The sequence below is a fragment of the Protomyctophum parallelum genome, assembly GCF_964188405.1.
Source record: "Protomyctophum parallelum genome assembly, chromosome: 7".
NCBI lineage: Eukaryota > Metazoa > Chordata > Actinopteri > Myctophiformes > Myctophidae > Protomyctophum > Protomyctophum parallelum.
This window is the reverse complement of record NC_139705.1, coordinates 10,710,904-10,737,742: the sequence shown is the minus strand read 5'-3', so window position 1 is coordinate 10,737,742 and position 26,839 is coordinate 10,710,904. Positions and strand designations below refer to the sequence as shown.

The 26,839-nt window shown below is 41.3% G+C and overlaps 1 protein-coding gene across 1 annotated transcript in view; it reads left to right on the top strand.

Annotated features, from left to right (window-relative positions):
* oprl1 (opiate receptor-like 1) overlaps positions 1-26,839 on the top strand; it is a gene marked incomplete at its 3' end in the record, with an annotated part of 67,600 nt that overhangs the window by 24,993 nt on the left and 15,768 nt on the right. Inside the window, exons 2-4 of the mRNA XM_083769660.1 lie at positions 23,009-23,096; positions 24,147-24,329; positions 25,535-25,625. Coding sequence (XP_083625786.1) covers positions 23,009-23,096; positions 24,147-24,329; positions 25,535-25,625 — 362 coding nt within the window. The remainder of the gene's footprint in view (positions 1-23,008; positions 23,097-24,146; positions 24,330-25,534; positions 25,626-26,839) is intronic.

The window sequence follows — 26,839 nt, the reverse complement described above, 5'->3', positions numbered from 1 at the left end:
TTCCCGTGTTTTACTCCCAGGTTCACTTTTAATAGGTGTAATTCCGTTTCCAACAAAGCAATCTTTTGAAGCAGCTTCTGAAAGTCCTCTGAGGAGATTGTTGGGGGCATGGCTGGCTATTAGCCAAATGTCCAGAGCTAGTTAGCAATGTAGCTAGCTATGTGCCACGTACCCAGTCACAGAAGGTAAAAAAGGGTATTTTGAAGTAGGCAAAAACTTCTATCTAAAGAACAAAAACAGTCCCATCGGTTTACAAGTATCTAGGATCCATTTGTAGAGATAAAAAAATAAAATAAAACAGCGATATCAGTTGAGGAATGCAAGCAGAGGCGAGAGCGGCGAAGCGAAGCGTCCTCACTGTACGAGGAGCAGGAGCCATAAATATACTTTATAGGAAATGTTTAATAATTCGACAGCAGTAACATTAGCGTTTTTTTCTCAGTCAGTTGATTCTTAAACCACGTACCGCGACCATTTGTTTCTTTTTGGAACACAGTTCTTATTTGACGCGATATGAAAAAGTTCCGCTCCTGTCACTTTGGGGGATATGCCTCGACTTCTCGAAATGTACAGAAACAAGGCCGTTTCTGAGGACAATGCACTTTCGCACAAAATACAGAAATGCAACAGCATAAGTACAACTAAAGCATGAAAACTTACAAGCCAAGGCCCTTCAAAGCACACGTGAGGAGGAAGAGGGCAGCATTGCAGGCAAGAGTAACCATGGAGAGTAACAGGCAAGCATTACAGGTACAATAGCAGCGTGGCGGAAGCAGCGTTACAGGAAAGCGTGACAGCGTGTGTGACGGAAGCATGCATTACAGCTGGCTTCCTGCACGTTTTCATAGCAACAGCGACCTACTGTAGCAATTACCTTTGTAACTTTGTTATGGAGAGACCATAATATTACCGTTGTAACTTTGTCTGAGGAGAGACCACAACATGCAGCTTTGCCCTAAAAGAGGCCATATTGTAATGTTATATTCTAGCAACTGGCTCAATTTAAAACATCCCTCCCCACTGAGGAGATGGTGGTAGATATGAACATATCTCTCTCTCTCTCTCTCTCTCTCTCTCTCTCTCTCTCTCTCTCTCTCTCTGTCTTCACCCCTTTCTCCTGTTCCTCTTAATTGGTTTTATCCACTCTGGCTTCCTCCAGAGGTTGGCTAATAGCACAGGGGGAAATTACATGCAGTCATTTAGTTTCCCAAGAATAGGGAAAAAATAATCAGTTAGTCTACAATTTATTCGTCACCATTTATATGTCTAGGCTGTGTGTGTGTGTGTGTGTGTGTGTGTGTGTGTGTGTGTGTGTGTGTGTGTGTGTGTGTGTGTGTGTGTGTGTGTGTGTGTGTGACTGTGTGTGACTGTGTGTGTGTGTGTGTGTGTGTGTGTGTGTGTGTGTGCGTGCGTGCGTGCAGGCGGGTAATATTTAATCCTTGCGAGAAGTACAAGCCGTATAGGTGCGAGTCCCTGAGCAATTACCAGGACATTGATCTTTTTTTCTCTCTTTTCGTTCTTTTTTCCATTGAAGCTTTTTCTTAAACCCAAGCCAATTGCATTTTAAAGCATCCAGTTGAACATGTGTGCCGATTGCATGAGGTTTTCTTTCACCCCCAGCTGATTTCACTAATTATTAACACACCTTCAAGCAGAGAGGAAATCAAATCAAATCTTTCTTTCACATGACGGAACACTGTTCAGTTAAGTATATTGTAATGAGAATACTTTCGTACTTTTACGCAAGTAAATTTTTTTAATAGCAGACTTTTATTAAATAGTAACTGAGTACTTCTTCCACCACCGGGAGAGAGACAGCTGTTTTGTCACTACATGTTCCTCAAAGTCAGTGATGTGTGCACGCTGCTGAGTTTGTAGTGAAACCCAATATGGTGGTGGATAGTAATAAAAAGATATGCCACTTCATTGAAACTGGTGGCATGGCCTTTTTCAGCAGAGGGTCAACAGGCCACAAACTTATCATTTAGGACCATTCAATCACTCTAGTGAACAGAATACCTTGCAGTGAATGGGGTACACAATGCTAGAAATGTGTTAAATATTTACTATTACAATCCTAATCTGCTGATGATCATGAACACATATAGGTAGCCTATGTTACCCACTGCCCCCCCCCCCTTTCCCCCCTCACTGTATACGTGTCTTTTTTTCCCCCTTTTTACCTCCTTTATGATGAAATCCTGTTCTGTTCTTTGACTATTTTGAAGTGTCTATTTGTACGTCTCTAAATGTTTTGATGAATTGAACATGGTGGACCCTCTTGTAAACAAGTGTAATGCTTAATTGGGTCGTCCACTCACAGTCAACAGTCTTTGTATTGAGTTTGTGCTTGAAATGTACTGTAATTCTGCAAACTGTTAATACATATTTCAATCAATCAATCAAAACAGTGAATGTGGAAAACAAGTGCACCAAGGGCATTTTGATATCCTCACTTTGGGAGTGAGGCAACAGGATGCAAATCATGTAAGCATGTCTGTTTGTTCATTTCAGCACCATGAGGGGATTACACACAGGGAAAGGGAGAGGTTCAATATGTCTGTGTGCAGAATGCGCCAGCCAGCTGTGCTATGCACACTCTTCTCTGCCCACCTGGCCCCGGATGCCATCTGGCCCAGCCACCTTGCGGGGGTGTTGTGCAGTGTTGATTACGTCGACATGAAACTATGATGATAAATGTTCGTCGACTACCTTTTTTCACTGACTTAGTGTAGAAGAGATCCAGTAGAACCAAAAGAGAAGTCATTTTATGCTTGGTTGTGCTCTGAAAATAGCTGATCTACAAGCTCACAACTCGCCGCAGCGCGGCGGTGGATGCTCCGATGTTAGCCGTGCCGATGTGTCTAAAGGACAATAATTTGGTGGTGCCAAAAGATAGAAACCCCATTCATTTTAGAGATTTCCACATCTTTATTACGTCATCATTGAGAGCTAGTTATACACGTATACTATATGTATATCATTTGCTGGGACGGTGCATACGCATCAAAATTGGTGGGAAGGCTGGGACGATGCAGACGAGTCCCGGGCAAAACTAGTACTTGCACACTCTGCTTGCGCAAGTAATAATAATAATATTATAATAATCTTTTGCCCGGAACCAAGTCATCCAGGCTCCTGGTGAATCATGACCATAACACATTTGATTCTGTGTTTTGCTGTTTTCAAATAAATTATGTTTTGACACAGTCAAATGTTCTATGGTCTTGATTCATCCATCAGGAGCCTAGGTGGCTTCATTCCAGGCTTAAAATAATTTATACACAAATATTTTCGGAAATCTGTATTGTGGCGTGTTCAATCTATGGCAACGCAACATGGCCACCACTGCTATGCCCTAAACCACCGTTTCCCAAACAGTTGGTCGGGACACATCTTTTGGTCGTGGACCAATTTTTATCGATCGTGACTCCTGAGTAAATATCTCTGTTTTTCCGTTTCCTACATTTAAAAAAAGATTGTCTCAACTTTTCATCAATTAAAGATTTCCATATTTCCAAAATCTACACAAGCTTGGGTCTCATTTCTCTTTTGGGTTTTAAGCTAAAATGTTTTGGAACCAATTCACTATACCACCTACTATGCGGGTCATTATTTCTACACAATGTAGCTGTGTCTTGATCTTCTCACTGTGTTCAGATTTGACTGCCGTGATCACTTTGCAGACATCTAACAGGCTTTTATCTCCAGGAGAGACCCAGGAAGTTTCATGGTAATCTACACTTTAGAATGTGAGATATCAGAAATGCATTTGCACAGATTCATAGCCAGGGAGACCCAGCAAGTTTGATGGTAATCCACCCTTTAGAATGTGAGCTATCACAAATGCATTTGCACAGACTCGTCATGATGTAAAGGGGAATTTTAAAAACATGTTTCTTCTTCTGGTGTACGGAAAATGTTAGTGCATGCGCTCGCGCTCGCGCGCGCGCACACACACACACACACACACACACACACACACACACACACACACACACACACACACACACACACACAGAGATGAATGCACTTTAATGCTTACCCACGCCACAAGCTACACATGCAAGCCCACTAGGGTGCATATTAGATGTAACGGTTATGTATGAATAAATCTTGTTTAATCTACTATAGCTCCCTGAACCAATCTCCTATTCTGCTATATCTCCAGCCTGACCGACTCTGTTTTCATTCTCTCTACTATATATAATATATATAATATAATATAATATTATATTATATTATATTATATTATATTATATTATATTATATTATATTATATTATATTATATTATATTATATTATATTATATTATATTATATTATATTATACAGTAATCTGCTGTGTGTCCACTCTAGTGTCTCACTCTGCTTGTTGAGTCTCTCTCTTCCTGATTGAATTGAGAATGGTATAATGAAGTGTCATACTGCATGGCTGTTCTTCTTCTTTGTGCCACAAGAAAACAATCATCCTCACATCCTGGTGTGTGTGTGTGTGTGTGTGTGTGTGTGTGTGTGTGTGTGTGTGCGTGTGCGTGTGCGTGCGCTGCGTGCGTTTTGATTGATTGATTGAAATATTTATTAACAGTTTGTAGAATTTACAGTACATTTTAAGCACAAACTCAGCGTTGCGTGCGCTGCATGCGTGTTGCATGTTTTAGGTCTTTAAATACCTACCAGGCCAACAGTGCATGAATAACGAGACAAATAGCCAGAGTTAAAGCATGCTGGGAGATATGGAGACTGTTGCCAAGAAGGGTGAGGCTTATTTTCCATAGTTTTTTCTGATTATGTTTCCCTCTCATTGAAAATTAATTTAGAGAGAGATGAAAAGTACAGTATGGCGATGTGGAAATATAGTACTCAAGTAATGATATGCAAATATTATATAAAATGTATGCTTTGAAGGCACACACTTTACATTGCCAATGAATATTAGGTTAGGAAATACAACATTTGCCCAACTTAAAGTAACTTCTGAACTACGTCCACAAAGTTAAAGAATGTATGACGAAATAGGAGACGAGGGCTAAGACCATTAGACCAATTATTTTCACATTCATCACCCTCAACAGTCTCTCTGACTGCCTCAAACTCCTAATTGACAGTGATATACTGTAGGACAGGCCTTTCTACAGCAACTGGTACTTCCATGCAATTAAAACTGACACACAGTACATGCTTTCATTTCCTATACTGAAAAGAAGGAAAGGAAGCAAGCACTCGAGTTGAGTAGTTCAGCGTAAACAATATATCTGGTGCACGGTTCAGGTAGAGACAGTCCATAGAAAAGAATACCAGGCCCAGCACTCACATTACCATAGGATTCTCTTGTTTATTAAGGTTTCCCCCCAGCAACAAACAAGGGTTGTTGGGGGGAACGCCTTGGTTTTCAGACTGCAGCCTATTGTTGAGTAGCTTCCAGAGCTCCTGAGGATTGTGTTTGTTTTCCTCAGCTTTATCATTGATAAAGTTTCTTTTTGCAGATTTGGTCATGGCAGTTACAATGTTTCTTAGCTTGTTTCGTTGGCTTTTTAGGTTGCCCAGCTGAGCTTGCTTTCATCTTCCGCTGTTGAGACAGACAAATCTTTGGTTATGGGCCGTTGAATAAAGCTTGTTTTAACCAAAAACGCAATCTGGGAAAACAATCTTGATTTCTTTTTCTGGATCTAATAATGTGGAGGCGGACGGCAGGTTAATTTCCTGTTGTATCTGTTGCTTAGCAACCTAGAACCATGCATATGTTAGCCTCTGTACCAGGCTTTCATTTTCTTTGGCGCAAAAAATGAAAGCCTGGAGGAACACATTGGCCGCTCTGGGGTAGAAGTGGGAGTCAACCCTTCCGGATGGGCGTCGCTCCAAATGACGTAAAACATAGCACTGCACTGGTGGGGAGAGGATGGGCCAGGGGTGACTGACAGATCGGTGAGATCCAATCAGGGTGTGCGAAAATCTCTGCCACGACCCAGAAACCAGACCAGAAACCTAACACATTAGCTCAGCTATATGCATACGTTGGTGAGGAGCACGATCTATCATAAACCACTGAAATTTACATCATCTGCGCTTAACCGCTGGATTAGACTTGACGCAAATCTATGTCACGGCAGTGAATGTGGTAACACATTCCCTGCCAGGTATTAATGAATTGATTGATTTATTGATTGATTAATCAATTATTATTAAGCCCCTGACACTGTCTTTTCAGAGCATACTCATCTTTTGAAGGCGAAAATTCTCTGGCGGTGACCTTCATTGAAAAGACAGCTTGGCGACCTGCATATAAAACACGCCTACTTTGTTGTATACTCATTCCTGATGAAGACCCGGAGGGGTCGAAACGTTGATTCCTGATTCCTATAATAAAATTGATGGGAGCTTAAAGAACGGTGTGCGGACTTCCTACCTTCTTCCGGTGAACCGGAAGTAAACAATGGCCATGTAAAGGGCAGCGCAATCTTATTTTAATTCACCCAAAACATACATTTTGTAACCACGATCAGTTATGGGCTGTGAATAAAGCTTATTTTCATTAATGGGAAAAGGATCTGAGATAAATGCATTTGAAAAAAAATCCTGGACATGAAAGATTGATCATATTTATCTGTTTTTTCTGTGCTATTTGAGTGAGTTTGAGTAAACAGAAGTGCTGATTACATTCACTCTCCGGATACTAGTGAAACAGTCAACATCACACTTTTAGGCCTGACTCACACGTGCACAACAGATTGATGTATGCATGTTGTATGAGACTTATTGACTGATGCAAGCTCGCAATTCATTTCCAATGGGAGTCACATGGTTTGACACAACATTTTTGTTGTATGAGGGGGAGGGGGGGGGGGGGGGGGCAGTCGAAACACAGCCGAAAGCCGTACAACAAAAAAGTTGTGTCAAACCATGTGACTTCCATTAGAAATGCATTGGCACTTACCCTTTGTTTACATCTAGCATGCATTTAGCATGCATCAATGTTGTATGCTAGATCGAAAGGTGTGAGTGAAGCCTTAGGCTTCACTCACACCTTTCGATCTAGCATACAACATTGATGCATGCTAGATGTATGAGACTTGTTTACTGATGCAAGCTCCCAATGCATTTCCAATGGAAGTCACATGGTTTGACACAACATTTTTGTTGTACGGCTTTCGGCTGTGTTTCGACTGCCCCAGCATCAGCTATACATCAATCTGTTATGAAGGTGCATGTGAGTCAGGCCTTAGAACCCAAGATAATGAAAACAAAACACTTGGGTTGTGGAAAAATAATGAATCATCCAAAAATTGGTCTAAATCTAAATTAAATTCTACTCAGGAATTGAGAGTTCACTGACCTTTATTGAGCATTTCGGTTGAAGACTCTCGAGTAACTAACTACAAGATATTCAGTTTACTGTGACAATATCCATGTGATCTCAAGAGCCTTTTTATCCAGGACCATTTCTCTTACACACGTACATACACACGCACACACACGCACACTCACACGCAAGCACGCACGCACGCACGCACATATGCACACACACTGGGGCATGTGTGACAGCTCATTCTAGTTTGGCTGTGGGCTGTGGCCAGGCGGGTTTGAATTATTCAAAGTGATTATTAATATGTAAGAGTCACTGAAAGACCCTTTCATCACCAACACATCACCACTTTAACTGAGTGAGACGAAAGGAGGGAGGTAGGGAGGGAGAGAGGAGGGAGGGAGAGAGAGATAGAGAGAGATAGAGGGAGAGAGGAGGTAGGGAGGGAGAGAGAGATAGAGGGAGAAAGGAGGGAGGGAGGGAGGGGGAGAGGGAGAGGGAGAGAGACAGAGAGAGAGAGAGAGAGAGAGAGAGAGAGAGAGAGAAGAAGAGAGGGCTGTGGGAAAGAAAGAGTAAGACATTTATGATATCATGAACAGAGAGAAAAATATATTAATATAGATAAAGAGATTGTTAGATGAGATAGAAGGAGACAAGAGAGAAAAATGGAAAATGGACATGTGGAAAAAGTCACACATCCATGAGAAAAACCGTGCTGAATGGCGCGCGTGGGTGTGTGTGTGTGTGTGTGTATGTGGATGGGGGGTTGTATATCTCTCACAGAATTACAGATGGAAAGAGGTGGAGAAATTGTAGAGCCTACGGGAGCAAAAGCATCTGTTATCCTTTCTTGAATAGATAAGTAGAAAGAGGGAGACTAAGAGATGGCGAGGGGAGGCGGAAAGCTTGCCTATTGGGTGGAAATTGGGCTAGATAGGCCCTCACATCTATGCCGTTCCAACTGATATGTCAGAGTGACTCAGGAGGTAGAGCGGCCGCTTGGGAACCCGGCTGGCTCCCAGCTCCTTCCTGGGCTCCCCCAGCTGTGTTAGCGTTGAAGTGTCCTTGAGCAAGACACTGCTGAACCCCTAACTGCTCCCGATGAGCAAGTTGGTGCTTTGCATGGTTTCCTCTGCCATCGGTATATGAATGTGTGTGTGTGTGTGTGTGTGTGTGTGTGTGTGTGTGTGTGTGTGTGTGTGTGTGTGTGTGTGTGTGTGTGTGTGGATGGGTGAGTGTAATGCACAATCCTTTGTAAAGCGCCTTGGATAAAGGTACAGTAGGCTACTATACAAATGCACCATTTATCATTTATATGGACATATCTGGATCTGTCTGTCTACCCCTTTTATGCCCATATATTGGCATGCCCATATATAGGCATATCGGTTGGATCGGCGGTTCTGGACAACTTGATACCGGTATCCATATCAGAAGCCAGTCTATTGCCTCTCGCAATGTTCAATTGCTTCCCCCATACAGTCATGAGTAAAATATAAGTCGTTTCGTCTTTACATTTATCCCAATATAAATAGAAATCATCTACGTATCTATAGCTTTCTGCTTAGTAGAAACGGAAATAAAAAAATAAGCTATAAGATAGTTTTAAAATATATGTTTGTGAAAGGAAATGACAAACAGATTACTTTGATTTTGGGACGTGTAGTTTCAGACTATAGCATTCGGAGATTGTGGAATAGTTGTCTGGCTACGAGAGACTAGAGGTAGCATTAGTCCAGTATTAGTCCAGTACTTGCCAGTTTTGATCGATATTTTATGACTGGGAAATATAAGTCTCTCTGTACATCTTGACAAGTTGACAATGACACAGCACCATTATATCGCCTTCAAATCTCTCTCTCTCTCTTTCGCTCACTCTCTCTCTCTCTCTCTCTCTCTCTCTCTGCATTGGGAGGCAAACAGGATACTTTATTGTGAAGGTAAGACCAGAACAAGAGAGTTGTTATTGGGAGGTTCGAGGTCCAAGGTTGTACTTTATAGAGGGTATGCGCGTGACATCATCATACACGGAAGTTATGCGGGACCGCCTACTGAGTGGCAAAACACTACTTTCTGGCCTTGACAGTCCATACATCCAAACAGAAAAGTCCTATCTGATTTCATAAGACGATGTTAAGCGACGTTAAACTAACTTTTCCACTCACTTTGCCACTTGATTTCCCATTCACTTTATGCATGCGCATACCCTCTATTGTTACATATTGTGTACAGGTACATAAGAGTAAAACTTATTATTGTTTGGCTTCCATGCAGCATCATAGATAACTAGATAAAGTGCCAATCGGCACAGGTCTCCACCAGGGCAGGTCAGGTTGTGGCCTCATGGTGGCGCTATAACAGGCTGTTGAGGAAGATTTGGGCCGGAGGTTCGTGTTGGAGGGATGCAGGTACAATGTTTTTCCATGTGTGCATACATAAGTTGTATACAGATCGATGCAGTTATAGCTAAAAACAGGAATTGGCCTGTTATAGCGCCACCGTGAGGCTGATTTGGATGAAAAAATGGTGGCATGTCGTCCTCGGCCTAGTGGGAATATGCGTGCACAGTTTCATCGCAATCGGACGCTGCGTTGAGGAGTTGTGGCGATTTGTACAAAGCGGGCTACTCCTGAAAAGTGTAGGAGCCAATCGTGGCCAACCAGGATGGAATATGAGAAATCAAAAAAACCTGTCTTGATCACATGACTATGGAGATCATGTGTACCGATTTGCGTGAAATTTTGATAAAATCTGAAGGAGTAATAATAGAAAATGTGTTTTACATATGTCGGCCTCCTGGTGGCGCTATAAAGAGCAGATGTGAAAAATTCCAGACAAAGGTTTTTCCTTGGCCTCTAGGGAGTTGGCATACAAAGTTATCCACAGATCCGTGCAGTTAGAGGTAAAAACACTTTTCGGCCAGTTATAGCGCCACCTTGAGGCTGAGTTGAAATTGTTCATGTGGCATTTCGTCCTCGGCCTAGTGGGAATGTGGGTGCACAATTTCACGGAAATCACGCGATGTGTTCATGATTTGCAGCATTTTGTTTGAAACTGAGCACTCCTGTGAACTTTGGAAGCCAATCTTAACCAATCAGGATGGAGTCTGATAAATCTGAAAGAGTCGTTTCGTTGAATGGCTCTAGAGAGACTGTGTAGCAATTTGCGTGATGTTTGGACAAAATCTGTAGGTGTACTGTGCAAAAACTTGTTTTGCACAAAGCGGCCTCCTGGTGGCGCTATAACAGGCCGTTCTGGAAAGTTTGGGGCAGAGGTTCATCGTTGGCATCCAGGGAGTGTGTGTGCAAAATTTGGCATCGACCGGGTTAACGGTGGCTGAGATTAGCTGCTCACGGACACACGGACGGGCGGACGGACGGACGGACACACGGACACACACACGGACGGACGGAGTGCAAAACATACTCTCCCCACATGCCTTCGGCCTGGTGGAGACAACAACAACAACAAACAAACAAAGAATATAACCGAGAGAGTGCAAAAACGAGAAAACAAGTATAAACTAGAACTGCACTCTGTCGAGTGCATACTTGCTTGTTGCACACTAGTAGGCCATAAATGGCCAACTAGTGCGCAAGCAGAGCGCGCATGTAATGTTTTCGCCCGCTGTAAACTGCCAAATCTCAGTATCTCTGTGAAGGAATGTTTGAAATGATTAATGTTTAGATGTAATTATTTGCTACCTACTATACATGTAAACATTTAGTATTAAGTATGATTCTAGTTTCTATCTATATAAGAAATACTGTTTTATCGTTGTAGATATATTCTGGATCCCTTTTTTTTTTCAGAGAAAAATAAATCACTTATATGTGTTGAAAAAAAAGGTATATAAACTGAATTAAAATATGTTATACAGTATACTTTTTCTGTAAACGGTGGAATCTCAATATCTCTGTGAAGGAACATTTGAAATGTGTAATTATTAGGTGTAACTATTTACTACCTATCTAATTTATGTATGTAAACGCCTATAAAAAAAGTATATAAACTGAATTAAAATTTTAATTTAAATTTTAAATCTATTTCATGTTAGACTATAGTGATATTAATACTAAATCATGGTCAGAGTAATATGTGTCTCTAACTTCAATTTCTATAATAATACTTTCACATTTGTTAAAATATACATGATCTAAAATATTTCCGTAATCTGTAGTTGGATTTGTATTTAATTGTTTAAAGCCTAATTTTGACATGTAGGTCTTTATACTTCTTTCTATCTTAGTATTATGGTCTTCATTGAAATCTCCTATTATCAAAATTGCAGAAGTCGGAGATGATATATACTGTACCATGTATTCGAGAAATGTGTTTAATTTTGAAAGCTCTGTTTTAGGTGATCTGTACATAAGAATGATATATAGATTTTTATCTTTTACATGTATACATATATGTTCTACTTTCTCTAATATCCTGCTTTCAGTTGGAATTTCTTCAATGGAAATATCTTCTTTTATAGCAAACATAACTCCCCCACCTATATCTTTTTCTCTATATCTTTTCCTCATCCGCAGAAAAACATCAAATCTGTGCCCGTATTGCTGGATCAATGATGACGAAAAGACCATATTTCTTACGTCATCATTTAGAGCTAGTCATACACGTATTTCTTACGTCATCATTTAGAGCTAGTCATACATCAAATCTGTACCCATATTGCTGGACCAATGATGACGAAATGACCATATTTCTTACATACACACCACGTACTCTAGTCCCAGCAGATCAGGCACAATTTGGTAAATTATTTTTTTATTGATTATGTATATAGTATACGTATGACTAGCTCTAAATGATGACGTAAGAAATATATATAGTATATATATAGTATACTGTATAAAGTGTGTAGTTGTAAGTTGATTAGCGGTATTCTGTGGTCACTTTGGTCCAAAAACCGTGACAGCCGTTCCGCCATTTCAGGACCCCCCCAGAAAAACATCAAATCTGTGCCCGTATTGCTGGACCAATGATGACGAAATGACAATATTTCTTACGTCATCATTTAGAGCTAGTCATACACGTATTTCTTACGTCATCATTTAGAGCTAGTCATACACATACACACACATTTGAGGCTTACGCAGAAAAACATCAAATCTGTGTCCGTATTGCTGGATCAATGATGACGAAATGACCATATTTCTTACGTCATCATTTAGAGCTAGTCATACACGTATTTCTTACGTCATCATTTAGAGCTAGTCATACATCAAATCTGTGCCCGTATTGCTGGACCAATGATGACGAAATGACCATATTTCTTACATACACACCACGTACTCTGGTCCCAGCAGATCAGGCACAATTTGGTAAATTATTTTTTATTGATTATGTATATAGTATACGTATGACTAGCTCTAAATGATGACGTAAGAAATATATATAGTATATATATAGTATATAGGCATATACTATATATGTATACATATATACTCTATACTCTATACTGTATAAAGTGTGTAGTTGTAAGTTGATTAGCGGTATTCTGTGGTCACTTTGGTCCAAAAACCGTGACAGCCGTTCCGCCATTTCAGGACCCCCCCAGAAAAACATCAAATCTGTGCCCGTATTGCTGGACCAATGATGACGAAATGACACATACGTGTATGACTAGCTCTAAATGATGACGTAAGAAATACGTGTATGACTAGCTCTAAATGATGACGTAAGAAATATGGTCATTTCGTCATCATTGGTCCAGCAATACGGGCACAGATTTGATGTTTTTCTGGGGGGGTCCTGAAATGGCGGAACGGCTGTCACGACAAATGGACCAGGCCGATCACATTACTTGCGCGCTCTGCTTGCGCAAGTAAAGAGCATCATCATTATGTACATGTGCATATAGTCTTGGTGTATTGTATACACCAACATCATTTCTTATTTTTTAGGCCCCTCCTATATGTCCAGCTTTGAGGGTTTGTGTAAACACAAACATTGTTTTGCTACCGTTTCCTGTTTTGAGTGTTTGTGTAAAAAGAAATCACACCATCATACATCATCATACATCATCTCATTCCAGCCAATCACAATTTGCGTCCTCACCTTCGTCATCAATGTTTGTGTTACGCAATGTTTGTGTTTACACTATGACGTGAAATTTTTTGTGTAGGACAAAGTTGTGCACACACACCGAAAGCTGGATATAGGAGGGGCTAGCGTTCCTCAAAACTAGAGTGTAAACACAAACATTGTTTTGTTACTGTTTCTGCACATTAGGCCAGTTTAATAAAAAATTGATGACAAAAGTGAGGTCGCAAATTGTGATTGGCCGGAATGAGATGCATGATGATAAGAGCGCCCCTCACTTCACACGTGTGTGATTTTATTTATTCTGTAGCAGATTACACATACATTTGTGTAGAACAACTTCACAGTATATTCTATATACCACAGATTTAGGTAGGTGTAGTTCAAGCGGAATAGTGAGTAAAGGATGGAGGTGTGAGGGATTGGGGGGCCAGCGTTCCTTTGCCCTGGTTCGCTCTGGTTCTTATCAGTTCGTTTGTGTATATTTTGAACAAGCTTTTTTGCAGTCTTATTTCCAGTAGCTTTGAGACCGCGTAGCCGCATTCCATGCCGCAGCTGTCACATAGATTTAGAGTTATGAGTTGTCGGCAGTTGAAATGCCAGGTCGTTGTGTTGGTCCGAGTTATAAACTTGTGTATTGAACAAGTCAAAACAAGTTCCATCATTAGTTTGAATACGTCACTGACACTTTCAAACGAGACGGCAATAATCAACAACAATGTGCAAATGGTTATGGTTTGCGCAGCGTTGGTCCGACTTCCCAATAATCGGACTATTCCCAATATTCTGACCATAGAGCCCCATACGAATGCTATCCCCAAACCCTAAGCCTAAGCGGCCTTAACCGGCCACGTAGTCAGACTAACGGGATGTCGAACTAGCGCATGTCCCCCATGGAAATGGAGGTAATTAATGTATCCGTGCAAGATGACCCTGCTATATAAAATGTGTATATTACTTGTTTATGTTCAAATATGTAATATAATGCTGTAAGTGTTAGGCTGCATTTACGCACCTGCTTGTCATTAATGCCGTTATTTTTTATCAGATGTCGGATGCTGGACATTGGGACCGCAGTTTGAAATCCTGGCTCCCAGACCTCTAATCCATATGCCTACAGTATATGGACATATGGGTCAGACTGCCTGTCCGAACAACTCTACTGGAGGCACCTGCACTCCCTCAAGTCCTTGCCGATTAGCACACCGAGTTTGAAGTCGGTCGTCCCTTATATGCGCATCACCATTATAGGCATAGCCCATATACTGTATATAGCCGTGTCAAGTCATTGTGCCATGGCTATATATCATATATAGGCATGACTCGGCTATATATAATATATGGGAGTATCAGGTTTGTTTATGGTTATGTCTGAGTCATAGTGCCATGCCTATGGGCGTATCAGGATTGTTTATGGTTATGTCTGAGTCATAGTGGCATGCCTATGGGCATATCAGGATTGTTTATGGTTATGTCTGAGTCATAGTGCCATACCTATGGGCATATCAGGATTGTTTATGGTTATGTCTGAGTCATAGTGGCATACCTATGGGCATATCAGGATTGTTTATGGTTATGTCTGAGTCATAGTGGCATGCCTATGGGCATATCAGGATTGTTTATGGTTATGTCTGAGTCATAGTGCCATACCTATGGGCATATCAGGATTGTTTATGGTTATGTCTGAGTCATAGTGCCATACCTATGGGCGTATCAGGATTGTTTATGGTTATGTCTGAGTCATAGTGCCATACCTATGGGCGTATCAGGATTGTTTATGGTTATGTCTGAGTCATAGTGCCATACCTATGGGCGTATCAGGATTGTTTATGGTTATGTCTGAGTCATAGTGCCATACCTATGGGCATATCAGGATTGTTTATGGTTATGTCTGAGTCATAGTGCCATACCTATGGGCGTATCAGGATTGTTTATGGTTATGTCTGAGTCATAGTGCCATGCCTATGGGCGTATCAGGATTGTTTATGGTTATGTCTGACTCATATAGTGACGTGGCCATGGTCTGCGCGGCGTGCCTGCCCGCCCATCCTACTAGCCAATTTTAATATAGGACAAAAATCTAATTTGCATGCAACTCACCTTGTGCACTCCTGTTCTGGAGAATCGCTGATCCGAACGAACACTCCAGTGGCATCATCAATACACACAGCGAATTATAAAGGTGATAGGTTGGATGGTTCTCGAGATGCATCATTTTGCGTCATTTGCATGCAACGCCCACCTTTCCATTGACTTTGCATGTAATTGTTGTGCACTCCTGTCCTGGTGAACCTCTGATCCGACCCATTTCTCCCTCTTCACTGCACTGTGATATCATTAATATACAGTACACACCGAATATGAAGCTGATTGTTTGGATGGTTCCATAGACACACAAAGGACAGACACTTTTTTATCAGCTTGTACAGCAAGCTGGTCTAGATTTACTCTTCGATGAAGGGGCGTGGTCGTTACATTTTGATTGCTTTGAATGACATGGGGGCGTTCCCGCAACTTTTTGACGTTGGTTCGAGTAACAACATTCACGATATGTGTGAACAATTCTGGAATTTACTTCCTTGGCATACTGGCCATTTTGGCCAACTATTAGCACGAACACAGACCCTCTTCTAAGTGGTTCCAAAAGTGGGATGTTGTCCACATGTTCAAATATGATGATTTTGGGTATCCTTGTTCTAGACGTCACACGTCGCAAAGAAAAATCTCAGATAAACTCTTAAGTCAACATTGTTCTCATGAAGCCGTTTTTTCAGAGATGAAAATGTTTAACCACAGGGGATAGTAACACTGACAGTCACTCCCACACATCACATCACTAGCCAAACCACCCACCAGCAGCCCCCTCAGCGGCAGATCAATATGGACGCATATTGAAAGCAGATACTTGATGTGGTTGTGCATCGATTAAACCATTAAAATTCAGATTCTACACATTTCTAAATCAGTAGTTCTCACACGTCGCTGTGAGCTGGTATATCTTCATGAATATCCAATGTTAATATCTACATTTGATACAATTGGGATACAATTGGGCCACCACTATTTTGTTAGCGTCTGATATTGGAATCTCTGAGGATCAATCTGGTAATATTTTAGCTCGGGCTCTCCTCTCCCACCGCCACCAGTTCTCCACTCCATATCTCACGTTCACACACTCTCTGAACCTCTAACAATTTGTTCCTTACTGTCATGAGCTGATCCTGTGATGAGACAACTAAGAGAGAAGCGGAAACAGAAACAAAACGAGTCAGCGAAGAGATCAAGTCCGAAGTAAAATGGAGACAAGGCATGTGGGAGAACTGGTGCGCAGGAAAGTGAAGGCAGTCGAAGGAAAACATGGAGATTGACATTGATCGAGATCGGTGCAATTGTTTGTACAAGCAGAAAAGGCGAGAGATACATGCTGGGAAGATGGGGTCCCCAAAGCAGAAAAGAAGTATGTATGATGAGGAGCTGTGAAATATTCTAGATACAGAGAGAGATAGAGAGAGAGAGAGAGGGAGATGAGAGAGGGAGGTGGGAGAGAGAATGATTAGAGCAGAAGATTATGACGAGGTAGGAAGAATATGAAACAAGAAAGTGTATTGAGAAAGAATGCAGAGGGAAGAGATATACAGTAAGGAGGGAGAGAGCCCATACAATAGCAGTGAAAGTGATGGTGTGAGAGAGAGAGAGAGATAAATCTGGTTCTGGGAAAGAATGCAGAGTGAGGGATTGATGGAGAGAGGCAGCAATATAAAGGAGAATGTCGAAAAGAATCCAGAGGAGGAAAGGTGGAAGACATGTAAGAAAATGAGGGAACAACTGGAGAGCGGAATGGGAGGATGAGACAGGGCTGCAGCCAGAGAGATGGAACGAGGAATGCGGCAGAGGACAGATGGAGGGAGAGAGTGGGGGTGTTGAAAAAAAAATGATATACATAGATCAGTGGATATGAGAGAGAGAGAGAGAGAGAGAGAGAGAGAGAGAGAGCGCACAAGAGAGAATATTTCATTTTCTTTAAAGAGAGGAGCTGGAGAGGCGGAGAAAGTGAGAGTTATAGATGAATAGATAGATGAACGGTAGAGACTGAGATATGATGCTACACAGGACACCATAGAAGAAATAGAATAAAACTTCATGCCTCTTCACTTAATGAGGCATCAATGACTGGAAACAATGACTTTATGTAAATAAAATATAATATAATAAAACATTACTGCATTAGTTACAGTCATTAGGATGTTAGTATTCATGAAATGCACTTACTTACATATATGTCATTGGTATAATTATACATAGATGAGTTTATTGTGCAATAATGACCAGCTAACGATACGTTTGCCCGCTTATTACACGGCTACTTAAGAATTATTTAAATTTTTTGTCGTTTACAGGCTTCCCATTCGTCAACGTGAACAGATATACAGAACAGCGGTTTGCTGTTAAGAAATAACAGAACCCAGAATGCCTTGATTGACAAATCAAAACTGGGTATTCAACAAAGGCTTACGTAACAACAATAACAATAAAACAGGGAAAAAGGATCACAACATGCACGAGCTGCCAGTGAAGATTGAATTCAATATTTGTCAGAAAATGGTGATTCCTGCTGGAGATCTGATACAGAAAAGAGAGAGAGAAAAAGGAAAACATTTATTACTAACAGGATTACAAAAGAGAAAAGGAGCGAGACTGTGTAGAGATTAAGAGAGAGAGAGAGAGAGAGAGAGAGAGAGAAAGAGAGAGAGAGAGAGAGAGAGAGAGAGAGAGAGAGAGAGAGGGGAGTAAAGCAGTAAAAACAAGGAGACTGGGAGGACATACATTAGATTAGACTTTGAAGAGAGACAGAGAAAAGATTTAACAGTTTGTTATTTAACAAGGAGAGTAAGGAGAGGAGGATTGAAGGACAAAAAAGGACCCAGAGAATTCCAAAGGGGCAGTAGACAGGTTCTGTTACTGGTATCTTGCTCAAGGGCACCTCAATGAGACAGAGGCCTGGTATTGAACAGGGGAATATTCTATTTCAAATGACTCAAACCCAGTGTTGGGTAACACTTTCTATAGTAACTTCGTTAGGTTACTGGATTACTGCCAATACAAAAGATTACCCTCTGAGAAAAGTAACTTGTTAGATTATCTTTGCGTTGTTTTGCGTTACCGACAATGAAAACCCACCCTCGAGAAAAATCAACAACAAAGCAACCTGCAGCCTACCAGTGTTGTGGAGCTCTGCTTGCTGCTTCACCAATTTGCATTGACGTTTATCTCCTCCTTTCCCCAATAAATCCAAAAATAGTGTTATTCCGCACACATGTTGACAACAGAATGTGTAAACAAGAGCCGTGGTGTCACACCAGAAGTGGTGACCTATTGAATCCTTTACATTACAATCACATATTTTGCTAATTACATCAACAGCAACAACACGCCGGCAACATTTGTGTGTGTGTGTGTGTGTGTGTGTGTGTGTGTGTGTGTGTGTGTGTGTGTGTGTGTGTGTGTGTGTGTGTGTGTGTGTGTGTGTGTGTGTGCGTGCTTGCAGTACACATACTATTCGCCACAAAACACGCAATGGATGACAAGTTCTTCCGCGCATTATTTATTTCCCAGTCCCACCACGGATTCAAAGTGACTGTGTGTGTGGGTGTGTGTGTGTGTGTGTGTGCAGTGCGCATGCGCAACAACACATCATAATAATTAATAACCCATCCGTTACTACATGTGCAGGGCACAATACTAGGCCCTTACTCAAGAAACACAATCTTAATCCCTCTGTGTTGGGTAACAATCGACCTATTTCTAATCTGCCCTATCTGGGCAAGGTTTTAGAAAAATGTTCATCAATTGGATGTGTTTCTACAGAACAATAAAGTGCATAACAAATTCCAGACTGGCTTTAGAAAAGGTCACAGAACAGAAACAGCACTTGTAAAAGTAATTAATGATCGTAGGGTGTCTGCTGACACTTACTTACTTATTGATCTAACGGCTGCATTTGACACGATTGATCATTCAATTTTAATACAATGTGTGGAATACTGGATAGGTCTGTCTGGTACGGCCCTGTCCTGGTTTTCCTCCTACCTAACAAACATTATTATTGTTTTAATTATTGACAAAGTTATTTTGTCAATTTAGCTGAGTTTGACTCAGACAAACATGACATCGGTTCTCAATTCTTGGTCCTCTATTGTTCTCCCTGTACATACTGTAGTTGGGAGAACTTATTACCAATCACGGAGTGAATTTCCATTTTTATGCAGATGATACCCAACTATATCTTTCTGTAGCTCCAGATGATCCCTGTGCTTTAGACCCGTTAGACCTGTTGTTGACCTGTCTGTCATCAGTTTGAACACAGCATCAAATGCTGTGTTCTGTTCCTACAACGTATTGTATACATCCAGTATGTTAACGAAGTTAAACAGACAGCCAAACTCGTTTTTTCACAAGCCAGGAAGCGAGCGCCTTGCTCCTTTAATTAACCACAATCATGTTCTTCTCTGCTTGTTCTCTAATGGAGTCTACACTCAGTACACTGTGTTCTGAAGCTTCTTCTACCCACAATGTATTGCTAACATTTCAGAATAAGAGTCTACAAGTATTAGTGTATCAAAATAAAAGCATTCATCAGTTTACTACAAATAAGCAATGTAAACTTAAAATTCAAACATGAACTAAAAGCAAGTTCTCATAATTGGTTCTAGTGAGCAGAGATTATCAATAATAAGCAGACTTGGCAACCTGACTGTAGAAAGTAACAGTACAGTAAAGAACTTGGGGGTCATTATTGATTCTGAATTGAATTTTAATTCACACATTAATCATGTTACCAAGATTGCCTTTTTTCACCTTAGAAATATTGCATGAATCAGAGCCTATTGTCATTGGACAATGCAAAAACGCTGATCCACGCCTTTGACAGATTACAACTTGTCCAAAATGCGGTGGCCGGAGTTTTAACTAAAACTAAGATGAGAGAACATATTACTCCAGTTTTAGCTTCACTGCATTGGCTTCCGGTTGTTTTTAAGATTGATTTTAAATTAATTTTACTTGTTTATAAAGCTCTCAATGGTCTCGCACCTTCCTACCTACATGACTGCCTGCCTAAATATGTCCCAAATCGCCCCCTCAGGTCTTCCACTGCTGGCCTGCTCAGTGCTTGCTGTGCCTAAAAAAATAGCAACTAAAAAACACGGTGAAGCAGCTTTCTGCTTCTACGGGAAGCAGAAAGAACAAACTCCCACTATACCATCGACAGGCAGCCTCTGTAGACACTTTTAAAGCACAGCTCAAGACCTACTTCTACACTGCTTTTATTGATCTTTTAAATTCTTTGTTATTCATGTCCTCACTGTACTGCATTACTGCCATTATTTTAATGCTTTTCTTCAATGAATGAGCTCAGAGCTCATTCATTGAAGCACAAATTGATTGTTTTTCCTTTGTGGCAACAGAAACAACAGGGAAATATAGGTCTTAAATGTAACTAGTAACGCCATAGTTTTGGGAAAAGGGTAACGAATTACTCTAATTGCAAACTATCTCGTTAGGTTACTCTGTTACCCCCCAAAAGTATTCTTGTTATATAACGCTGTTAATTATAATGCTGTTACACCCAACAGTGCTCAAACCACAAGGCAGAGAGAGAGAGAGAGTTCTTTGGCCTATAACTCTTGAAAGTTGGTCATACAATCACTGACACAGGCAAACCAGCCTTGGGGAAATCTGTGCTCCAAGCAGCGCACTGTTCTAGATCGTCCTCATTTGCAGGTAGTCGGTTCAGCTGTGTTTACTATGTGTGCATTGGGTATTTTAGAGGTATTATTAGAGAATCTTGGAGCTAGGAAAGATATACACTAAATTATTTTAATAGAGCCTTAATCTTCATCTATATGTCTATATATCTATACATATATATACATCTATATATCATAGACTGTATGTCTTCATCCTTCTAATTTGGTTGTATCTATCTTACTTTTCCTCACTGCTGCTTTAATTCATACTTGTGTAGTGTGGGCGGCTTTAACTAAGCAATCAATATTCATGAGAAAACAACTCTCTGTTTGGCTTCATTCATTAATGAGCCCCCCAACAGATTATTGATCACAGTCTCTCTCAAATAGTCAATAATTTTCACCCTAATGATCACTTCTTAGGCTCTATAGGTCTGCTTGAAACCTTGTCTCAGGAGGAGTGAGAGCAGTATAAATTAGAGACCTGCGTATGAGCTTTTTTGTCACCCGAATCCGTGTGTGCATATTTATGATCCGCCGTTATCCGACTGCATTAATCAATTATTCCAATTTATACATTTGCGAGATATTGCCAAGATTTTGTGCGTTTTAAATGCTATAATAGGCCTATAGAGAGATACCATTAATTTATTTCCTGCATTATTTCACCCGCAGTTTATCCAATATTAATTTATAATATATTTTAATGACCCAAATCCATCCTAAACTGCGGTTACCCGCGGCAACCACGGCTAAATCCGCATTCCGCAGGTCTCTAGTATAAATGATTTTCGGGTCAGATCAGATCAGTAGATGCTGTAAGAGATGTGTCATCCTTATTAAGAATGGATTATAAATGAATGAATATAACAAAAAACATTGCATGGATGCACCTGGGACGTATCCTCAGTGATGTATCCTGAGGTCAACGGGGTTTCGGGTCTCGCAACATCATACCCCTCACTCAGGCGACCCAGCCGGGAGTGATCAAGTCCCGACTTACGTCCCAGTAGCTACCCTCAATCAGTCCCACTAGGGAAAAACCAGGGGCACACAATCCGTTGGAACTACTCCAGAACTACTCTGCCAGGGCTGGGAGGTACACTTCTAGAATTCTGTGGATACAATAATAAACTTTATTTGTATAGCACTTTTCATACATAAAATACATACAATATGAATTCCCAATCCATTCCATGCCAAGGACCCCCAAATAGCCATAGCCTCTGGCTGTGAACCCCCTATTAGTCTACTGTAAAAACTGCCAGATGCTAACTTATACGAACATATATGAGCACTTTTCAGAATTGGCATAATATGTGACCATACCATTACCAACCTATAGAAGGCAAACAATTAAAAATGTCATCAAAAAAACACTCATTGGGCTAAAAACGGCCATAGCCACTTGCCCAAATGTCTGACATCATCACATACATACTGTATACAGTATGTAATGACGGCTGTTTTGTACAAAATGAATGCTTGGAATGGTTTCAGCATCATGAAAACCCCCTAGTTTGACACGTCACGTGCTACTTAAAGCATGATGAAATTTAGATTTATTTCCCCTTATAGGTCGTTAATGTTATGGTCACATATTATGCCAATTATGAAAATTGCTCAACATATGCAAGTTAGCATCCGGAAGTTTCTACATGACTGCAGGGAACCCATACTCAACATTTCTAACATAAAGCGTTGGTGTACTCAACATGCCTGGGTTCACATTCTGGCAAGTGGACTATATTGTGAAATGGTCTAAAAGAAAATAAATTGAATCATGACCCATTGTGAGCTCTCTTGTACTGTAGATCTACTATTTTTGCTATTTTTGAGATTCATTTTGAAAATTGTTAACTGGCACAACAATGAATTCAATTAAATAGTTTTTCTCTCTTTCTCAGATACACTAAGATGAAGACAGCTACTAATATATACATCTTTAACTTGGCGTTGGCTGATTCGTTGGTCTTGGCTACGTTACCCTTTCAGGTAAGTCAACAGGATACTGTGTGTACAGAAGGCCTATATACAATGCACACAATAATACATAGTCCATCCATGTGTGCAACATTTGGCATCGACCGGGTTAACGGTGCCGGAGATTAGCTGTACACAGACGGACGGACACACACACACACACACACACACACACACACACACACACACACACACACACACACACACACACACACACACACACACACACACACACACACACACACACACACACACACACACACACACACACACAAACACACGGACAGAGTGCAAAACATACTTTACTCCCCATGCCTTCAGCCTGGTGGAGACAATTCGGTCCCATATGCAGATGTCATGCACATGACATTCACATTTGACCACACACACACGATCAAATGTTTTGAGCGGCTAGCACCGCTCAAAAAACATTAAACCAAGACTAAAAAGCAGTGAAGGAGATTAGATTAGAGTGAGGCGGGGAATGTGAGTCTGAATAGCTGGGTTTTGAACATGGCAAGGTGGGGGCGCCTTTGATGAGCGGTGGGAATGAGTTCCAGAGGGAGGGGGCTGCAAGAAGAAAAGCCCTGTCACCCAGGGCTGTCACAATGCTGTTGATGCCAATGAAAGCAATGATGATTTCATTACATCCCATTGTTAAGTGAGGACAGTTGCATGGACGCGTGTTATTTGTCTGTGATTGCATTCATTGTTGTTTTTTTGTGTGCCTGACTGCCTGCACAGTCAAATCCTCAGTGTTGATATATCCATTTGAAACTCTGATAGTGTGCAAATCTAACTCATTTCATAATCCAGTTTTAGGTGATAAGGTGGCCACCCAAATGGTGGTTGGTTAGTAAAAACAGAGAGATGTGTGGGTGAGCGGTGAGTTGCTTTAACTTGATTACCACCGCGGCATGTTGTCGTTTTCGGTGGTCACCTTTATCACCTAAAACTATATGAATGTACTATGAATAGGCCTTTACAGGTCCATTTGGTTACATTTGTACATCCTCAAGTGAAATTAACAAGCAGGATTGTATTGTGTACGTCTCTTACCAGGGTACTGATGTGTTCCTGGGTTTCTGGCCATTTGGTAATGCTCTGTGTAAGGCTGTGGTGTCCATAGACTACTACAACATGTTCACCAGCACCTTCACCCTCACGGTGATGAGCATGGACCGCTATGTGGCCGTCTGTCATCCGGTCAAAGCCCTGGACATGAGGACACCTCATAAAGCCAAGGTGAGGACAATCGAGCTGTACCCGGAGTTCCCAAACCTTGAAGAAACACATTTTTGAATAGCCCCCAAGAAAGTAGGCATCAGAACACCTCCAACATACTATAATTCAAACTGTAGATGTCCAGGGACTTCTCGGATCCCTGACACAGTATCTATTTATGCCATTATGTGATTATATGCTCACAGTGATGAGCCACTATAGATCGCCGAAGTCCTGACGTCATTGTCAGTAGAGGGCGTCAGTCCCCAGGTTCATGTATTTTTTATTTGCATTGAAATCCCCATAGGGGGATTTTAGATCTCTTCATATAAGAACTGCGTTTGAAAAATTAACCGATCATCCCGGCCTTTTCACTCATATGGATATGAAGCATCGACTGAAGGTGGAAATGTACAAATATACCCAAAGAGTAACAAAATAAGCGTTAGAAATGAGTCAAACAACCCAGAGACTACATTTCCGGGTAGGCGGGTGGCTGCATCTGCCCGTCGCACAACAGAAACTGAATGTTAATTACGTTTATTTTTATTTTATTGATATTTAATGTTTCGTGGTTAGTACGAGTCACCACCAGCTGAGCTTACGTCAATGAGGAATCTCAGGAACGCAATGTGTTGACAGCTGGGCATGACGTATATTAGCAGCGACATTGCCTTCATATGTAGTTTCAAGGCTTTTGCGGCCACATTAATTCCATTTTCTCCAGAAACTGGCTGTATCAAATATTAATGGACATCATTAACGACACACAGCCACCCCCCTGACAGAAAGGCCGAGATGATCGGTTTATTTTTCAAACACGTGTTCTTATATGAAGCGATCTAAAATACCCCTATGGGGATTTCAATGCAACTAAAAAAATACATGAACCTGTGTACTGGCGCCCTCTACTGAAAGTGATGTCAGACTTTGGTGCTCTATTCAGCAACTATAGGTCTTTGTGTATCTTACTGAGATATTTTACCAACATCTACTTCTTCTTCCTTTTTTTTTTTTTTACTTTTGGCATATACTTATATTGTCCTTGCTACCAGCCAATGTTTATTTATAGGTGTGTGTGTGTGTGTGTGTGTGTGTGTGTGTGTGTGTGTGTGTGTGTGTGTGTGTGTGTGTGTGTGTGTGTGTGTGTGTGTGTGAGGGTGTGTGTGTGTGTGTGTGTGTGTGTGTGTGTGTGTGTGTGTGTGTGTGTGTGTGTGCACATGCAGGTAGTGAACATCTGTGTGTGGGTGTTGGCATCGGCCTTCGGGGTGCCAGCCATGGTGTTGGGAGATGTCGAAGTAGAACCAGAGCATAACAGTATGTACACACACACACACACACACACACACGGCGTGCGCATGTCAACATGTCAACATGTCAACACACTGTCATGTTCTACTGTCTTTTGCCTCAGACAGTCACACATGAAAGACAGCGTGTCTTCTCCGTGTCTCCTGTGCCCTCTGTGTGTGGTTCGATCGGCTCAGAGACACATAGGAGACAGGGGGCTCCATTTTCGTCTGATCTTTTCTAAATACAGATTTGGGATTTAGCAGTGGGGAAGGGGTGTTCCCCCTACTAAAGTTGGTATTTTGGTTACCTGTCTAAATCCCTAAAACACCGCCGGTACTCTTATATTATGCACAGGTGTGGTTTGGGCGTTACAATAATGAAACCAGTCACCAGTCCACGTGCCATTGCCTTTAAGAGATCCCATATCCGTTGCCCGTAATGCCCAGTTCTATATTTCTTCATAGCCTTACGGTCTTACGACCTTACGATACCTTTCTCTACCGCTCTCTTTCTTTCTCATCTCATTATTTTCCCTTCATTAGTCTCTCAACATTTGGTAAGTTAATGAAGCTAAGGTTTAGCTTACATCACTCTTGCTCCTCCTCTCTCCAACTCTATCTCAGTATGTTGTTCTCCTCCTAGTCTCTCTCTCTCTCTCTCTCTCTCTCTCTCTCTCTCTCTCTCTCTCAATCTCATTCCTCCACTTTTTTATTTTCGCTTTATCGGATTTGGTCTGTTATCTGTACTTCTCTGTCTGCCTCCCCTCCCCTCTCTTCACCCCACCCCACCCCACCCCTCCCTTTCTCTCTCTCTCTCTCTCTCTCTCTCTCTCTCTCTCTCTCTTAGACATTCTGAATGGTGACATTTGCGCACATGGGTTTTCTAATGCTGATTTGCACTTCACGTCAGCGTCACAGCGAGGGTGACCTTGTTAGAGTTGGGCATTCTGATTATTGTTTGTAAGCTAGACAGGCTGCTGCTGCCTGGGAAGATCTCCTGCTCAGAGAGGAAATAAAACATAGTTTTTTTGTTCATTTTTAGTTATAGAGTGCTACGGCAGTTATAGAGTGTTACGACTTATTTAGCCTGGGTTCCAACCTGATTCGCTGCGTTCCGCGGATCTGAAAATGTCCGCGGTTCCACACACAGAGTTACTGTTTGGGGGAATTAGCACTCACCTCTCCCTCTCTCTCCCCCTCCCCCTCTCCCTCTCCCTCTCTCTCTATTTCTCTCTCTCT